The sequence below is a fragment of the Panthera tigris genome, chromosome B4 (genome assembly GCF_018350195.1).
Source record: "Panthera tigris isolate Pti1 chromosome B4, P.tigris_Pti1_mat1.1, whole genome shotgun sequence".
NCBI classification, from domain to species: domain Eukaryota; kingdom Metazoa; phylum Chordata; class Mammalia; order Carnivora; family Felidae; genus Panthera; species Panthera tigris.
This window is the reverse complement of record NC_056666.1, coordinates 20,782,898-20,801,441: the sequence shown is the minus strand read 5'-3', so window position 1 is coordinate 20,801,441 and position 18,544 is coordinate 20,782,898. Positions and strand designations below refer to the sequence as shown.

Sequence of the window (18,544 nt, the reverse complement as noted above, 5' to 3'; positions counted from 1 at the left end):
GACAGTGCACAAGCTTCTTTTCTCCACATCCTGGCCAACACCTGTTATCTCGTCTTTCTGACACCAGCCATTCTGACAGGTGTGACCCCCTCATTGCGGTTTTGATTTGCATTTCCCTGATGACGAGTGATGTGGAGCATCTTTTTGTGTACCTGTTGGCTGCTGAGTACTCTTTTGGCAAAGGGTTTGCACGTTATCAGTTTTTAGGTATTAGGGTTCTCCTACCTTGCTTACACGCCTAAACGAGGATTTGTGTGATTTCTTTTTTTCCCCCTGAGCTTCAATGAGGAAGAGTCAGCCTGGCCCCAGGGGATTCGTGGTGGGAAGACATGGAAATGGGAGCTAAGAGGAGAGCAGGAGGAGGCCTGGGCTGGTGAGGAAGGGAAGGCCTCTGGGCACAGCTGGCGTGCGAGGTCCCCTCCTGGCTTCTCCTTCAGCTCAGACACCGAGCTGCTTCCCTACAGGCTGGGGGGCCGGGGCGGGGGTTCCTGCAGGTCTCCACAAATGGATTTCGTTTCACTCATTTTCGGCCAGAACTCCCAAGACCGGTCATTTCACATGCTTGCCCTTTGTGTAAGGAAGTTCATGTCCTAACTTCTGCCGGGATGGCCGGAGGCCAGCTGGCTGCTCTGCGTCACCGAACGAGGGTGGCATCAGGCCCTCCGAGAGCCGGGGCCCTGCGTCTTCTTGGGCCATGGGCACGGGGTGGGAGCAGAACCGGACCCTGTGCGGAGCCAGCTGGGTGGGGACCGGGGAGCTGTGGGGTTTTAGCCAGAGACGGGCCGGCACGTTTTGCCCTCAGTTCTAGCCACACTTTAATGGAGCGATTAGAACACGTGTCTGGGTGCGTCTCCTAAGAAGAGAAAAGAAAAATGGCGTGAGAAGTCCAGAGAGGAGTAGGAGAGGCAGGCTGACCCTCGGAGCCAGGTCTCGGCCCACGTTCCGTTCTACCCGCGGCTGGAACGGGACGAGCGAGGACGGGGGTCCTGGGCCTGTGCTGCCTCATGCGAAGTGGACCACGCCCTCAGCTCCTCCAGTCTCCCGGCTTCCAGAAGGAAACCTGAGCAGGACAGGACTGTGTTACTCACCCGAGCACTGACACAGGCGTTTGCTGGTCAGTCGGGACATTTGGGCTTTTACTTAGTGGGGACGGACAGCGTACTCACGTCCTCAGCCCAGTGTGCTGAATTTCCAAGTGCTTTCACAAGAGACTGCTGGAAGCCACTTGGGAGGCCCCTGGTCTTTCCCCTCGGCCAGTCTTCGTTGTTGGGAGAGCAGCTCTCTTCCCTCCTTGCCAGCCATGTGCTGTGCTCTCTGGGGGAATCCAGCCTCCATGGGATGTGTGCCCGCCTCTCGGCATCCAGCTTGGCGTCTCAGGGAAAATACTACTAGCGCCGGGCCGGCCCGGGGTGTGGGGCTCCGTTTTCGGCCCGCGAAGCTTCCGCGGGGCTGGGAGAGCATCGCAAAGGAGGCTCCCGGCTGGCCGCCTCTCGGGGAGACCCTCTTCTCGTTTCTGCCGCCCCCTGGCTCACAGCCTTCCCCCGTGTGCGTTTTCCCGAGCTTGTCTTCTCCAGATCTGGGGTTTGAAGGCCTGACTGACCCTGCTGCCTCCCACCCTCAGTTTCTCGCCCAGTTGAAGCTCATGGACTACAGCCTGCTGGTGGGAATCCATGATGTGGAGCGAGCCGAGCAGGAGGAGGTGGAGTGCGAGGAGAACGACGGGGAAGAGGAGGGGGAGAGCGACGGCACCCACCCCGTGGGAACCCCTCCGGACAGTCCTGGAAACACGCTCAACAGCTCACCGCCTTTGGCCCCGGGGGAGTTTGATCCCAACATTGACGTTTATGGGATTAAATGCCACGAAAGTAAGCTGAGCTCTTACCACCTCTTTTTATCTATGAAGTGACTTGATTTTTGCATGGTTTCCCGCCAGTGATCATAATCCCGGTTAAAAGTCTGCTGCCCTCCAAGGCTTTTTCTCCAGAGCCTCAGTAGCTGACTCAGGGACACGAGCATGTTAAGGGTAACTCATCTCTGGTTTTGAAACGGGATGTGATCGGGCCCTTGAATTTTGTGATGTTGGAATGGAGTGAAGCCACAAACTGTGTAACACCCACGTACCCACACTTAGGTGCGGACAGATAACATATAGAAGAAACGTTTAAAAAATTTTTTTTCTTCGCCATCTCTTACGTGGATCCAAAACGTCAGGAATCCATCCTGAGCTAGGCACACACGAGGTCCCTAGTGTGCCTCCCGGGGGAGGGAGGCTCATCGCTACCGCTACCGGCCCTTCCCCTTTCAGGAGCGCTGAAGCTGGCCCAGGGCGTGGGATGAGGGCGTCTGGTGTGCTGTTGTGTCTGTCTGTCCTCTGCCGTGCCCCCTGGCCGCCCATTAAGGGGTCTCTATGGCCCTCTTGTCTAAGTGAGCCCAATCTTAATCCTCCAAATCTGGGTGACTGGATATTTGAAGGAATATCACCTTCTACCTTAGCTACTGAGACATGAGAAAACCAAGATAATTTGGAGGTAGGATAAAAACAGGCCTCTTATTTTTTGAGTAATAAAAATTGTGGTTCATCATTAAGAAAAAAAAAAAAGATGTGGCATATCAGCCAAGTGAGCTTGAGTTGTTATTTTGCTCCCCAAAATTTTCTTCAGTGCAGAAAATGAGATGTAGTCAAATGTACTTTTCTTATTGTTTATAATTAAAACAGCCTATTTGTGGAAATACGTAGAAGACGGATCTTAGAGATGATAAATGCCTTTCTGCAGTTCTGATGCTAGACTCAGAATTATGAACGGTTGTAAGGACAGGCACACCTCAAAGGTGTTGCAGGGTCAGTTCTAGACCACCACCACCACGTGAGTCAGATGAACGTTCTGGTTTCCTGGTACATATAGAAGTTATGTTTACACTGCTGTATAGTCTCTTAAGTGTGCAACAGCATTATATCTTTAATAAACAATGTACGTACCTTATTTTAAAAATACTTTATCGCTAAAATATACTAATACTAACCATCATCTGAGCTTTCAGTGAGTTGTAATCACTGATCACAGATCACCATGCAAATACAATAATGAAAAAGTTTAAACTGTTGCTAGGATTACCAGAATGTGTCGGAGTCATGAAGTGAGCAAATGCCATTGGGAAAATGGTGCCAGCAGACTTGCTTGACACAGGGTTGCCATAAACCTTCAACCTGTGGAAAACGCGGTATGTGCAAAGCGCCGTAAAGCAAGGTGCACCTGTAGTTAGCGGTAGACTAGGAGTGAGGAGCGTAATTCCATCTACCTGTTGTATGAGCATCTCTACACCAAAGCAATCCATAATCGTTAAAGAAAATGCAGATTGACAAAAATTAAAAACCACCTCCCCCTTGGACCTCTACTGGTAACATCCTAGGGTGATACTTTTTTACTTTTTGAATTGAGAGAGAATTGGGGAAAGTTAAGCTGTTTAACAGGGATATGCAGGAGTTACGTGGATGCTTTTTACAAATTGCTATTTTATTTATCAGTTAACTTTTTTTGTATTTGGGGATAGCTGATACACAGTGTTAACGTTAACTTCCGGTGGACAACACAGTGATTTTAGGCGCTGCGCTGGGCTTTCTGCTGTGCCCGCACCTGCCCACCTCTCAGCCCTGGTGCCGAGTCACTGCTGTGTTCCCTACGCTGTGCCTTTCTGCTCCGTGACTTGTTCCTCCCATAACCGGAAGCCGGACTCTCCCACTCCCCTCACCCAGTCTGCCCATCTCTCTACCCCATAAAACATGGAGGAGGGGGTAAAAGTTTTTTTTCAGAATGTGTTTGAACTTACATGGACATGGCCTTAGTTTTCAGACTCCTCCAAACCCTGTTCTGTCCTGAGTCCCTCACCCCCAGGACGTGCCTTTCCAGGTGGCGTCATTTGTCCCACAATCACTGCTCTCTCTCATCCCTTTACAGACTCGCCCAGGAAAGAGGTGTACTTTATGGCAATTATTGACATCTTGACTCATTATGATGCAAAAAAGAAAGCTGCCCACGCTGCAAAAACTGTTAAACATGGCGTAAGTATCTCCACTTTGTTTCCTTCTCTGCTCTTGGGCCCTTGCTGCAGTCTGGAGTGCAGGGACCAGCTGTGGTTGCCTCCCTCCCACTGAGCTGTCCAGAGTCCCTCAGGGGTTCTTATTACCTTGGGGGGTCATGTTCCGAGTGCGAGATTTGGAGCCAGCAAATGCCAACAGCTAATACCAGCTCCCGCCACGACTCCCTACGCTTTGGGCAGGTCACTTCAACTCAGCGGCCAGTCGTCTTTTTCCACACTGGGGTATTAGCACACACGTGCATCTCTAGAATACTGTGCAAATTCGTTTTTGTTTGAAAAACGCTTCAAAGAAAAAAGTGAAGATAGAACTAAGTGTTTTAACACAAATTCTCGAAACTGTAAAATGTTCAGAACTGAAGCACTCTTCTGTGCTTCAGACACTTCCCAGATATGCAGTATTATCTTTCTTTTTGCACAGCGAATTGTGTATTTTTTACTACAGAAAACTTTTGGGTGCAAGATCAAAGTTTAATAACATAAATTCCTCACCTTTATTGTTCTTGCTCTAAATTATCACTATGCTAGGCATATGTTGGCTTACTGAATCCCCATGACAAGCCTGTATCCCTGTTTATCAGTTGAAGAAACTGAGGAAGAAAGCGTAAATGGTAACTTGTCAGGGTCACGGCACTAGAAGGTGGTAGAAAGGGGACTGCTCCCCAGGACCTAGCCCGGCCCCTTGCTCTGTGCTAGTCCCGGCCCCATGCCCTACCAGCAAATCCCACCTGCCTGGCTGAACCTCCCAGGTGGTGAGTATCCATTATGCTTGTATCGTAGAGATTCATTTCGGCTTTCCAGGTGTTGCTGAAAAGGCTGCAGACCCCCATCCCATAGAGACAGACTTGTGTCTTGGCTTGTTCACACTGGAAGGAGCAGTAGTGTGTACAACCAGCCAGGATACACCAGAAGAACATCGGCCTCTATTAAAGGCTCTTTTTCTGTATCTTACAATCAAACAGGCTAGGCTGCCCTCCCAGCAAGGGAACCAGCCCAAAACCATATTCTGTTTGCCAAAGAAACATCTCAGTTGCACCATCAGCCACTACTTACGGTATTCCAACCGCGTGCAAAGCATGACCAAGACCTCCCCCGGCCCAGTGAAAGTGCCGGAACTCCTGCGTCGGCGAGAGGAGGGCACCCGGCGGCTCTCACCTGCTGGCATCGCGGCCTCCCGCGTGGCATTTGTGAAGTGTGTGCGTGCCGGGCCCACAGGCCCCTTCCCCGATTCTGAGTCCGGGCCAAGAAGCTGGGGGAGGTCCCTCGACGGCTCTGTAGTCATTCCGATGCTCACCTCTGATGGAGAACCACGGGCATACTACAGAGACAGAACTGGCTCAGAACCCCGATTTCAGCTTTCCCGGCCGTGTAACCGCGAGAGCTTCAGGTCCCCCAACTAAGAAGGGAGCCCCACTGCCTTGCTGAAGGGGTCTTGTGGAGGAGACGTGAGGCGAACAGGCCGAGCGCCGGGGAGGTGCTCCGTGTTCGTTCCCCTCCTTCCCCATTCTCACCGTAACATCACACACCATGTGAAATTGGAAATTTGCCGTGGCAAACGTGGCTCCGCTCGAGTCTCCCCTGGAAGGCACCAGCCCGGCTCCGTCATACACCACATGGCCTGAAACTGTGTACGGTTTGCATCTGCAGGAGCAAGACCTTACTCTTAGCAAAGGAATGCCGTGCTGAGCTGCTGGGAACTATTCTCTGCCTTCGAGGCCCGGGCTCGTCCGTGGAGATCCCGGCGGCCCAGGCCCGGCATGGAAATTACAGGTTCCCCAGTGACTATGGGTGTCTAAAAATAGCACCTGGTGACTTAGTAAAACTGGTCTTGCCCTTTGCAGCTCAGGAAACTGGCTGGTAACTCCAGACCTCGAGTCTGGTCGCCAGCATCGCCTCTGGTACTAGGAAGTCCCCCACTGAGCCTCCTCGAGGGGCCCCTGCTTCCTTGCCCTGAGCGGGTCACTGTGAAGGGGAACAATGGCACTGCTGTGCCCTGCTGGGGGAGGTGCGATCAGCAGCCTCACGTCCCACCTGGTTACGGTGCCAGCTGACACGGACCCTGCTGCTGCTGTCACCCCTCTCGTTTGAGCACTCAGCCACTTACCCGGGTCCTGGAAGAGAAACGCAATCCTAGGTCGTTGTCGTTGGAATTCCCCTTCAGCCGAATGTTGCTGTTTGTGTCATTCTCAAGGTATCTCCAATCTGTTCTCCTGAAAAACAAACATTGATTGCATGGCTTCCGAATGTAGGCCACACGGAGTCCACTGTTTGAAAGGAACATCCCAGACGTGGCTAGTTCAAGGTGTTTTTTTTCAGTTGCTACAGTCACAGTATGTGTGATAACAGCATCTGTGGTTCAGCCTCTCTGCCTCGTTTTCACACAGATCCTAAGAACCTGGACCATTCAGATATTCAGATGCAATATCCAAGATAGAATTCTGAGTTCTGTTTTAAGAACGGGGCACAGATTATTATTATTAGCTTTATGTTTAGCCGCAATTGAAAACAATGCTCTACATACTGAGTAGTGATTATATCGATATTCCTCTCCTTTCCATCTGCCTAGGCTGGTGCAGAGATCTCGACCGTGAACCCAGAACAGTATTCAAAGCGCTTTTTGGACTTTATTGGCCACATCTTGACGTAACCTCCCACATGACCTCGGACGGACATGAGCATGGGAAGGACAGAGGTGGCTTCGGCGTAGGAAAAATGAAAACCAAACTCAGTGAAGCACACCTCCTCGTTTACATCTTCAGGCCAAGATGACTGATTTGGAGGCTACTCGCTTTAACAGCTACCTGATATTTCCCAGCATCGTTCTAGCTATTTCTGACACGTGTGTGTGTGTGCGCGTGTGTGTGCGTGCGTGTCTTAAAAATTAATTAATTAATGAAAACTGATCAGCTTCAGTCAGGGTGTGTTTGGGCAACAACCCTCTGATTCCAGCTGCGGACCAATGAATGAATGAATGAGCACATGCGGGGGAGGGGATGAAGGAAATGCATGTCAGACCAACCATGTTGGCATCACACGATAAACTGTGGATCAGTTTATTTTTTGGAGTTGAAAGATGTGACAGTATTCATAATAATAATGAAGATAATAATAATGATGATAATAATGATGGTGATTAAAAGAAAAAAACTTACTGCGAATGTTACATTTCTACCACGCACGCTGACGCTCCTTAACAGCTGTGCCCCGGGCCCCTGGCACCAGGCGGGGGCGTGCCCTGCTTCAGGGTTCCGCCTCCACACGGTGTCCGGGGGCGGGGGGCCCCCGGGGTCCGGGAACAAATGCCCCTCCTCCAGCAAGAAGCTGATGCCCCTAGTGACTCTTCCCTGTACATTTTTCACCTCAGTAAGTATGTCCAGGAAAACTGCTTACTTCTCTTTTCTTGCCTGGAGCTTCTTCACTGTTACACTCTTATGTTGCAATATAGGAATTTATGCTACAAAATAAAAATAAAGCTTACCTGAAAAGTGCATAGTTTCGGGCAATGGTATCTACATCTCCTACTGTGGGAAGGTGAGCAAAGCATTAGAACTCTGAACTCTCCTGTTAACGACGGCAGATCTAAATTATAAGATGTTTATGTTTGACCATTGTTTAAACAGTGGTATTTTGTTATGAATTATCCCTTTAACTGAAACCCTCAATTTTACTGTTTACATTATTAGGAAAACAGGGATATTTTTGAATCTAAAAATTTAATGTACAGCATGTGATTTTTGAAGTTTACATGTAAAGTCATTTTACAGTGTAGGTGAAATAATGTTTGTCATATTTTGAAATGTACCCTGCAGTCATGTTTTTGGGTGAGTGTTTTATTCAAAGTACACGGTAGGCAGTCTTCTACGATGAAAGTAAAAGGTGGTTTTGTTTCCTCCAGATATACATTTACCAACCCGATGATTTTTTTTTTTTAATGTTTAACCCAAATCTGGTTATGTAAGTTCATTGCCCTAAACTGTGCTGATTGTGTTTTAATCAGTTTATAAATTTTCAACATCGATCATGTATTTACCAACTTTCTGGCATTTTCTGAAAGGCGTCAAGCTAAAATACTAGACTTGCTTAGAGTAGGTTATCAACTTATACACTGTGCTAAAGCTGTGCCTTTGAAATTCTTTGTGTAAAACATGAGATGATTTTTGTAGGCAGTTTCAGAAAAGAAAAAAAAAAAATCCACCCTCCAGTGATTACTCACAACTCACAAATACCCCCTGCCATACTGCCTCTTGCAGTGACTTTACTTCCGGGCTGATCAGGGCTGCAACTGTGCCCAGTGTGTGTGGGTTTACTTCAGAAAACACGTGCTGATGGCAAGTCAGGACCTCCGGAGGCCAGCAGCAACACCACCGGACCATTATGGACTTCCCCCGGGTTCATCCTCCACGGTAGATGGTGTTACCACCATGACATGGTTGTCCGAATCCGTATTTTACGCATTTGAATTAATCGAGACTGGTCTGCCCGGCCCCCCCCCCCCCCCGCCCCGTTCATTCTGGAATCAAGTCAGTTCGAGTATTCTGAAGTTATACTGTGGTTTCTTTGGCCCAAGACTACAGAGGTGAGACCCTGAAGTAAAGATAAGGTACCCGTACATTATTTGAGTAACTATTTCCTTTGTGGCCAGTGTGTGTATGCTTTTAGAAGTTTACAAAATGCTTTCTTTTTGTCTGTAACAGTCTCTGTCATTCATTTCTGTCGATGAACTATTTGGACAGAGTGAGGAAGTTTGCCTTGTATCTCCTAGTGCTAACAATACACTCCAGTCATGAGCCAGGCTTTACAAAATAAAGCACTTTGATGACTCACAAAGTGGATCCCTCGTTCCTCTGTCTCCACTGGGTTTCTCTCCAATGCAAATCAATTTAAAGACTCGGTACTAAGAGTCCCTTCAGCTGCACCTTGAAGAAGTACAAGTAAAACCGAATCTCTTCACTACCTAGAGCTTTGCCTTCAACCTGTGAATTATTTTATTAGTAAACAATGGAAACTTCCACACCAAAATGGGCTTGCTGTAAGATGAACAGAGAAAAGAAATCTCTTTGGTGAATACCCTATAAATATCATTTTATTTTCCATTTTTACCAACCATAGTTCTACGTCCGCATTGTTTGAAACTCTTATTGGGCCACCGCCGACGGACGGAAGGCTCTCTTAGAGCATTCCACCGTCATCGGGGCCAGGTTAGCAAACACAGTCCGTTCGGCTACGGCACTCGTTTTGAAAATGCGTGTTTGTTCTAACGCGATTGATACGTGAGGGAAGGATCGGGCGTGATGTACTTTTCCCATTTAGTCGTGTGCACTTGAGTCCACGAGGAACACGAGGTGGACACAGAAAACTGCACCTGGCCGAACCCGAACGGTGCCACACAGGAATACACAAGCCACGCACCCCTCAAACATCGCCAACTCCCTCGGTTTCTCCCCATGTGGGCAGTCACCCTGGGCTCTACCTGGGGTTACCACCTCACGTCTGCCTCCAAATCACTCCTTCCTCTACTTCACAACAGTCCCAGAGACGCAGCCCCTTCCAGTGTTTCCTACCACGGGCACCCTTCAGGTCCTCTTCACGAGAACCTGCCACATTTATTGTGGTATTTGTCCATTTCCTGGCCATGTAGCAACACTTAAAACTACTGCTATTTTTATTAGGGTCCTCTTTTTTTTTTTTTTTTTTAGACCGTATCGGTGATGAAGTTTTGGGGTGCTGTGCCCCTTAGTCCCAGTATTCCCATAAGCTCTGTGGGTTTTCTTGTGCAAAGAGCAATGGTTTAATGTTCTGGATTCGATTCACACTGGTCCTAGAAAACTGGTTACTGCAGATTCACAGAAGGGCAAAAGTTGGTATGAAGCATTAATCCTTAACACAACACTTTTGGAAATAAGTGATTAAGGGTTAAGTGCAAGAGACCAGGGGTTGTGGATGCTGAGCTGGTAACGTGTACAATGTATAAGATGTTGAAACATGGAGTCACACCCGGGAGTTCTCAACATCGGTGCTCCGAAAGCCCCCAGCCATCACTGTACACGGAATGTTTAACTGGCACAAAATCAGGGGTCACGGTACATACTGCACATAAAAAGCCTTCTCCCAGGTCTCAAAATACCACTTTCCATCTCTTCCTCCTTCCCCATCTTCTTAAACAGCATTTTATTCAGCTCCAGCCACATTATCTGGAGACCGCTATGTTAAAAATATAAAAGTCGCTCTCCCTAAAGGGCGGAGACTTGCTGTGCCCTCTGAATTCCCAGGCACAGGAGTTACATGCACAGCAGCCTTCACTCAGTCCCCTTCTCCCTGACTAACTTAACTGCCGCCTTTAAACGGCTGGCATATCAAAGAGGCACTGGTGGCAAAGTGGCCCCGAAGACCAGGAAAGTGTCTCTGGAAAAGGAGAGTTGATAAGTTACCAAGAACCATTACTGAAAGTTCCTTCTTTCTGAAGGGGTAGCTCTTCATCTAAACCAAATGCCCTCCAGAAGCTTGTCTTAGTCCTGTTTGTGATGCTGTGAAAATCCTGCCAAAGGGCGCTTACATGCCATAGTCTGGAATTTTCTCTCACTCTTAAACGCTTGTGTTTGACTTTTTAAGAGAAGGGACAAGAGATCAGGGTTTCTCGGAATCCAGTGTGATGCATCCGTGTTCCACAACCCCACACTTACTGCTGGAGGAGGCGTCACAGATGAGGAACCTTTGGCCCACACAAGCTAGGTGACTGGCCCGAGGGCACATGATCGCTGCCAGCAAGGCCAGGGCTGGAACTCCGGCAGCTCAAGATTGGAAGTTGAAGGCTTGACTGATGGACGCAGCACCGTCTCCAGACTCCAAGACCTCACCACCACCCTTCCTTCGGCAGGGCCCCTCTTTCCCAAGCCCCTCAGCTGTGTCTGGAGAGCCCCCGCCGGCACGCAGCCTCCCGGGTTTTGTACCAACCCTCCCACGGTTCATGTTACGAGGGTCAATCTGTATTATTCCCTTTCCTATCTTTTTCTCAGTCCAACAGCATTTTCTTTACTGTTGCCTGACTTTTTAAATCGAGAGGTCTCACTTCCGACGGCCAGTTTGGAAAACGGTCTTAAGCGATTAATCCCTCCCACCAAATGAATCACTCATTTTAAATACTTTTTGTAATATGCTTCTTTCTGTCTCTCCCTTTCTCTCTTCCCGCCTCCCTTGTCTATACTTAAAACATATGCACGAGGCAGCTTCTTACTGATTAGAGCAGGAGTCAGCAAGCCACAGTCGGAGGGCCAATCCAGCCCAACACATGATTTTTGTAGTTTTACTGAAACACCTACGCCCGTTCACATATTTTCTATCGCTGCTTTCAAGCCACAGTGGCAGACTCAGTAGCTGTGACTGAGACCCGACGCCCACAAAGCCTAAAACACTTACGAGAGCTCTTTACAGAGCAAGTGTGCCGGCCCCTGAAACAGCCTCATTTTAGTACCACAAAGTAGTCTCCGCAAAACCGTGGACTTCAGCTACGATTGCCTATGATCCACAGAGACCTTCCTCCCCCCGATCTGGAGTTGGGATTTCTTTCATTCTTTTACTACAGGTGTGGCAACGTCATGATCGCCCTCGGTTTTTACTGAAGTTACACTCCCTTGTGAATTTGTTTTTGAGTACATTGCTGTGGTCATCTTCAATTACCATCGCAGTTACCAGTGGAGTTGACTGAGAAATCCATTTATAGAAGTCATTCAGTCAATCGCTTTGTTAAAGTCCTATACAAACAGATGATTGCTTCAACATATGTGACATTTTCTACACAACTTTAGTATACTCATATACACTTAAAAAAATTTGGTGGGGGGGGCCTCAGATTGTATTAGTTAAGGATCCTGTGGCAACTAATGTGCTACTTTTACTTAGTTTTACCAAAGATGACAGTACTAAAATATAAGGATTTCTATTTTCCCTGTGTTTACCTACCATTTTCCCCCCTCAAGCTTCCTCGTGGTGTGGGGATGAATAGTTTATTAGCCTGGGGATTCGGTGCCTTAGATGGCCTCAGATATTTTTCCCCAAAAGTCCAGAAGGGAGCTTCTTCCTGCTTTGGTTGTACTTACACATCTCCAAACCAGGGTTTGACCAGGCAAAAGGAGGGAGTTTTCCATTTAAATTCTGAAAATAGAACCCATCCTCCCACCCCACCCCACTCCCACATTTTGTCCAGATGGTAAAGTTGATTTACTATAAATTAGCAAGTCTTTCTAAAAATAAGGAACTGATCACAGAACAAACAGAACACGTTACTGTAGTGGGTGACACTCTACAGGGCACACAAAGTGGAAGACTCCCCGAATCGAACACTGAATGTTTAACTATGAAGCCATGTGGTTTTTTCTTTTAATATTTTCCTACATGGACTTAGGAATTTAGCTTTTAATCAAATAAAATACCACAAAGAGAGGGGCGCCTGGGTGTCTCAGTCAGTTAAGCGGCCGACTTCGGCTCAGGTCGTGATCTCACGGTCCGTGAGTTCGAGCCCCACATCAGGCTCTGTGCTGACAGCTCAGAGCCTGGAGCCTGTTTCAGATTCTGTGTCTCCCTCTCTGTGACCCTCCCCCGTTCATGCTCTGTCTCTCTCTGTCTTAAAAATAAATAAACGTTAAAAAAATTTTTTTAAATGCCTCTTTTTACCAAAAACAAGCAGCAGCAAAAATGCTAAAATATACAAATGAACTGTATGTATTGATCACCGCACTAGTGAACCAGATAGACTAAGGGACATCTGGGATTTGCTGACCAGACGGACACACACCCACTGTTCCCATGTGGGGGTGGGATACGTAGGCCAGGGATGTACAGATGCTCTTGGCTTTTGGTCCTCTAAATGATGTTATGTAAAAGGGTTTTTAAGTCATCAGTGTGATGAAATTCAATTTTCACCAAGTCTTTACATTAACTCAGGGGTCCCTCACATTCTCTCACTTAAATCTCATACCGTGGTTTTATCTTTATTCTCTTTTCACAACTGAGAAGACTGATGCTCCGACAGACTGGTAATCTCTCTGAGGTAGTCAATCACAGGGCCAGGCTTCAGCCAGGTCATCTCAGTGTTCTCTGTACGACATTACATGTTCTTTGCACTACATCACGTCACTAAGTTTCCCAAAATATTAGACGTCCTCAATTTCCTTCCATTTAATCCGTGTGAAGTCAAACTGTTCCTGTAGCTTTGTACTTCATCTGATTTGCACAGTCATAGTTGGCTTGGTTTCCCCAGAGACCTCATGAAAATGATCAAACGCTAATCTAGGTGTTGCCGTGAAGGCATCTTGTAGACGCGATTCGAGTCTATAATCAATTGACGTTAACTAAGAAAGACTACAGCAGACGATGCGGGTGGGCCTGATTCCATAAGGCCTTTCGAGCAGAAATGAGGTTTTCCAGAAGGAGACATTCTACCTGTGGACAGCAGCTTCAGCTCATGCCTGAGTGCTCCAGCCGACCCTTCCTGACAGCCTCGCCTATGTTTTTTCGACTTAACCTAATAAGCCCTCGCAATCACATAAACCAATGCCTTTAAATAAATCACTTTAATATATAGCTTTTACTGGCTGTGGTTTTCTGGCAGACCTCTGACACCGATCTTCCAGAGCTTCTTCAATAACAAGGGGGAAAGCAATGATGGAATAAAACCCTCTGAAAATCCACTTCTCCATGAAAGTAATCAGAATAGTAGCAAAACTGTCATCATCTACTTTTTTAGAACTCTGGACATGAGCCAAAAACTTGCAGCAATTTGAGGCGCCTTCATTCAAGAAAACAACCGGATCTCAGGAAGAAGGGAGCTTTTTTGTGTTTTACCTTACTCTCAGATAGACAAAAACGGAGAAGATCTGTCACTAGCAGATCCTCCCAATCAAAATAAACACTCAGCGAAGTCCTTCAAGCTGAAATCAGGGTGATGTCAGCAAGATGGTGAAGGAGGAAGCCCCGGACGCTCCTTCCCCCAACAAACACCCCAATTGAGCACCAATTCACAGACAGTCTCTTTATGAGAAATCCGGAAACAAACTGAAAGGCTCCTGCATCCGACAGAACACAAAACTAGACTCTCCGAAGTCAGTAGGGAGATTCAGGACACCGTCTCACGGGAGTCCCTGTGCCTGGCAAAGCACCACGCGACCAGGAAGAGCGCCCCCACCCCAGCCCCCCACTTAACCTAGGGGAAGGAAGAGACTGGTCTGTACATCCATCACCCCAACTTTTCCAAGAGGTCTCCCCAGAAGACTAGCCCTTGTCTTGCCAGTCTTGAAGCTCTGTCAGGTCTGGCACAGTTAGCTGCCTGGGGAAGAATGGACACAGTAGCTTGGGCTGGCAGATGCCACAGACCTTCCCCCCGCCTGGCAGAGCGAGTGGATGAAAACTCCCTGCCCGCTGTCAGCTACCCCCAGGGAGGAAAGGAGTTTATCTTTACGTCCACCTCCCCGACTTTTCCAGAGCTGCTGTCTAACCACTTTTGAATCTCTGGACTGGTCAGCACAGTCTAGTTGTCTAGGGGAGAAGAGAGACAGTGCTTTGGACTGATGCCATAGCCTCCCACACCCCTGCTCAGCACAGAGCAGGAGACAAAAATGACAGCCACATGCTTCTCCCTGAGGAGGGAAAGAGTTGGTAGAGGTCCCCAGAATCTCTCAGTGGGTCCTCTGTACAAAGCCGGTCCATGAAGCAGGAGAGGGGCCTGCTTGGTCGAAGGCAGCGAGCGATACCAACAGAGCCCGGAAAATGAACAATCAGGCAAAGATGTTTCACACAAAGCAACACGACTTATACCCAGAATTTGTAAAGAACTCTTACAACTCGACAACGAAAGGGACAAGTTTTAGAACGAGGAAAGAATTTGAATACATGTGTCTCCAAAGAAGATATACAAATGGCTCAGAAGCACATGGAAAGACGCTCAACGTCATTGTTAGGAAAATGCAAATCAAAGCCACAAATCATTTCACACCCACTAGGACGGATATAACCAAAAATGGTGAGACCGCTTTGGAAAGCAGTCTGGCAGTACCTCAAGCGGTTAAACACGGGTTACCTAGGTTTATACCAGGAGAAGGGCTGCATTCTTTCTCGAAGCCCTAGGGTAGAATCCATTCTCTTGCCTTTTCTAGCACCTACAGTCCGCCTATACTGTGGGCTTCTGGCCCCTTCTTTCACCTTCAAGGCCAGCAATATAGCATCTTCAAATTTCTGATTCTGCTTCCATCATCACATCTCCTTTTGATTAAATTAGCTAGTGGTCTATCTTGTGCATCTTTTCCAAAGAATTTTTTTTTTTTAAATAGGCAGCCCTTTTTTTTTTTTTTTTAATGCTTATTTATTTGTGAGAGAGAGTGTGCAAGCAAGGGAGGGGCAGAAAGAGAGGGAGACAGAGAATCCCAAGCAGGCTCCTCGGTGACAGCAGAGAGTCCCGTGCAGGGCTCGAAGTCATGAACGGAGAGATCATGACCTGAGCCCAAGTCCAATGCTTAACCGACTGAGCCACCCAGGTGCCCCTAGAATTTTGATTAGTGGATTTCATCCACTGTTTTTCTGTTTTAAATCTCATCAATTTCTGCATTTGCCTTTATTATCTTTGTGTGCTTTTGGTTTTATTCTTTTTTCTAGATTTTTGAATTGAGGATCTAATGCATTTATTTTCCATTTTTAATTTTAACTGATAGAGGTGTTTAGGGCTTTGAATTGTTAACGATCACTGCTTCTTATATAGAGATGCTTTAAATATATAACTATATAAAGGTTTTATGTATATATTCTTGATTCATAGCCTTTTCATTATCATTTTTCAGAAATTCTGTAACTTCTGTGTATATTTCCCTTGTAACCCAAGAGTTGTTTAATAGAATTTTTTAAAAATTTCCAGGTGGAAGCGCTTTCTTGTTTTTAGTTTTCATTTCTAACTTTATTGTACTGTGTTCAGAAAATATTAATAATGTTTCACTTTGATGAAACCTATCAATGATTTCTTTGTGCCCTAATATACGATCCCTTTTCAGGAATGTTCACATGGTGGTTAAAAGAAGATATATTCTGGGGGCACCTGCGTGGCTCATTCGGTTGAGCGTCCCACTTTGGCTCAGGTCATGATCTCACGCTGGTGGGTTCGAGCCCCACCCCTGACTCTGCGCTGACAGCTGGGAGCCTGGAGCCTGCTTCAGATTCTGTGTCTGCCTCTCTCTCTGCCCCTCCACCGCTCACGCTCTGTCTCTCGAAAACAAACATTAAAAAAAAATTTTTTTTTTTAAGAGGGTATATTCTTTATTATCACGGGGCAGTTGCACGCTGTGACCCGACTCTGCCCATCAATATCAAAGCTTCCACTCACCTCTCTCCGATGCCCTACAAATAGAATTTTCGCGTAGTCTTTGACATCATTCCCCCAGCCAGTGCGCGTGCGTTTCCCCGCGGCTGACGAATTCCACACCCTGAAATACCCGGCACCCCGGGACACTCAGCGCCCCGACGCCGCTCGGGCCCAACGGCCGCGGCTCGTCCTCGCCGCCATCTTGCGCGGCTGACCCTTGACCCGGCGTACTGAAGCGCTGAGTGGCCACGACGCAGGCGCACTCTTCCTCTCTGAGTAGGCACGCTTTGACTCCCGCTTGAGTGCTACAGCGTGCAGCCTTCTTCTAATTTCCCTTCTCTTTCTTCTCCTCTCGTTTTGAGTTACATTTTTCTTACTTTTTCAGCACATACAATGTTTATATGTTACACTTTTACCCGCAGTCCCACTCTTCTGTTGGCCTTGGCGCTATAATTAAATACAGGAAATGGTCACCGTCCGTCCTTGCGCCAGTTTCCCCAGTCATCGCTTACTGGATAAAGGTCATCCTGCAGTCCAAGAGTTGGGAGGCTTTCTCGTTAAGGAACCTGATAGTAAATATTTTAGGACTGGTGGGAAGCTGTCAAAATTAGTCTGCTGTTTTAGTGCAAAAGCAGCCGCAGACCTATACATAAATGGATGGATGCGGCTATGTTCCAATAAAATTTTATTTACAAAAATGGACAGCCAGTTTGTGGAGCCCTGCTGTGATAGTTAATGTTATGTGTCAACTTGACCGAATCACAGGATGCCCAGATATTTGGCCAAGCATTATTTCTAGGTGTGTCTGTATGAAATTACCCCTTGAATCAATGGATTCAGTAGTTTGTCTCCTCCTCCTACCCACCCCCCACCCCCCCCACCCCCATCCCAGTGTAGGGGAGCATCATCCAATATGTTGAGAGCCTGATTAGAAGAAAACAGGAGAGGAAGAATTCAGCCCTTCCTGCCTGATTGAATTGGAATATTGATCACCTACCCAAGGCACTCTTGGTTCTCAGGCCTTTAGACTCAGACTGAATTATACCACTGGCTTTCCTGGGTCTCCAGCTTGCAAATGGAAGATCATGGAACTTCTCCATCTCCATAATTGTGTGAGCCAATTCCTTACACAAATCTCTTCCCATACATCCATCCTATGGGTTTTGCTTCTCTGGCGAACCCTATTATGTCTGCTCAAACAGGTTGCTTAGGAAAAGCACCTGAATATGGTAGTCCCTGAGTTCTTGCATGTTCAGGACTGGTTTTCAATAGCCTTGGTATTTGAAGGGTATCTCAGCTGAATAACTTTCTTCTTTATCTTTAAAGTCTAATCATTCTACTGGGCCTAGGAGGCAGCTTCCGGTGATCCTCTCCTCCTGGTATGGGTGCCTTTGTTTAGTCCTGCCCCCTCAAGTGTAGGCTGGCATAGTGCCTCACTTGTAACAAATAGAGTATGGCAAAAATGATGAGATGTCACTTCCAAGATTAGGCTATGGACAGACTCTGGCTTCCATTTTCCTCACCCTCTCTTGCTTGCACCCTCTGACGGAATCCAGCTGTTATGTCGTGAGCAGAGGCCCACTTGGCAAGGAACTGATCTCGCTTACCAGTAGCCAATGAAGACCTTCCACATGCCAGAAACCATGTGAGGTCCTCCATCCCCCACATCCAGAATTACCACATCCTCCTAATTCTCCCTCCCAACTATCCCTCAAATTCATCTCCTTTTCTCCATGTCTACCACCTTGTTTAATCTTTTGGAGTCCATTCAGTTACTCAAGCCAAAAACACGGGAACTTCATTACTCATTTCTTTCCCTCCCGACCACAGTCAATCAGCAAATCCTGCTGACTCTTCTTTCAAAATATCCCATTCCATCAACTTCCCTTTATTTCCACTGCTATCATTCTGGTCCAGACCCACCATCATCTCTCACTGGGTGCCCTCTTGCTACGAGGTATATTCTCCTCTTCCTGAAAGGTAAATCAAAACATTGCACCCACATATATGAAACCCTTCAATGGCTTCTCGTCGTACCTAGAATATTCACACCCCTCACATGGCCTGCCAGCCTTTAGATCACCTTGCCCCTGCCCTTTTCTTTTCTTTTTGTTT

General features: G+C 47.3%; 1 protein-coding gene and 1 long non-coding RNA gene across 6 annotated transcripts in view; one reads left to right on the top strand and one right to left on the bottom strand.

Moving 5' to 3' along the window:
- PIP4K2A (phosphatidylinositol-5-phosphate 4-kinase type 2 alpha) overlaps positions 1-8,919 on the top strand; it is a 186,131-nt gene extending 177,212 nt beyond the window's left edge. For 4 of the 5 annotated variants that reach the window (XM_042991215.1, XM_042991212.1, XM_042991214.1 and 1 more), the window contains 3 exons: positions 1,622-1,865; positions 3,954-4,057; positions 6,659-8,919. In XM_042991215.1, the coding sequence (XP_042847149.1) occupies positions 1,622-1,865; positions 3,954-4,057; positions 6,659-6,739 (429 nt within the window). In that variant the 3' untranslated portion in view covers positions 6,740-8,919. Of the gene's footprint in view, positions 1-1,621; positions 1,866-3,953; positions 4,058-4,620; positions 4,704-6,658 lie in introns of those variants that run through there. The other variant, XM_042991213.1, reaches the window with a different exon arrangement.
- Positions 3,511-16,636, bottom strand: LOC122240246. Its single transcript, XR_006219680.1, has 2 exons — positions 16,451-16,636; positions 3,511-6,302 (listed from the first exon to the last, which is right to left on the bottom strand). It is a non-coding gene; the product is annotated as an uncharacterized LOC122240246 (long non-coding RNA).
- Positions 16,637-18,544: the final 1,908 nt, after the last annotated feature.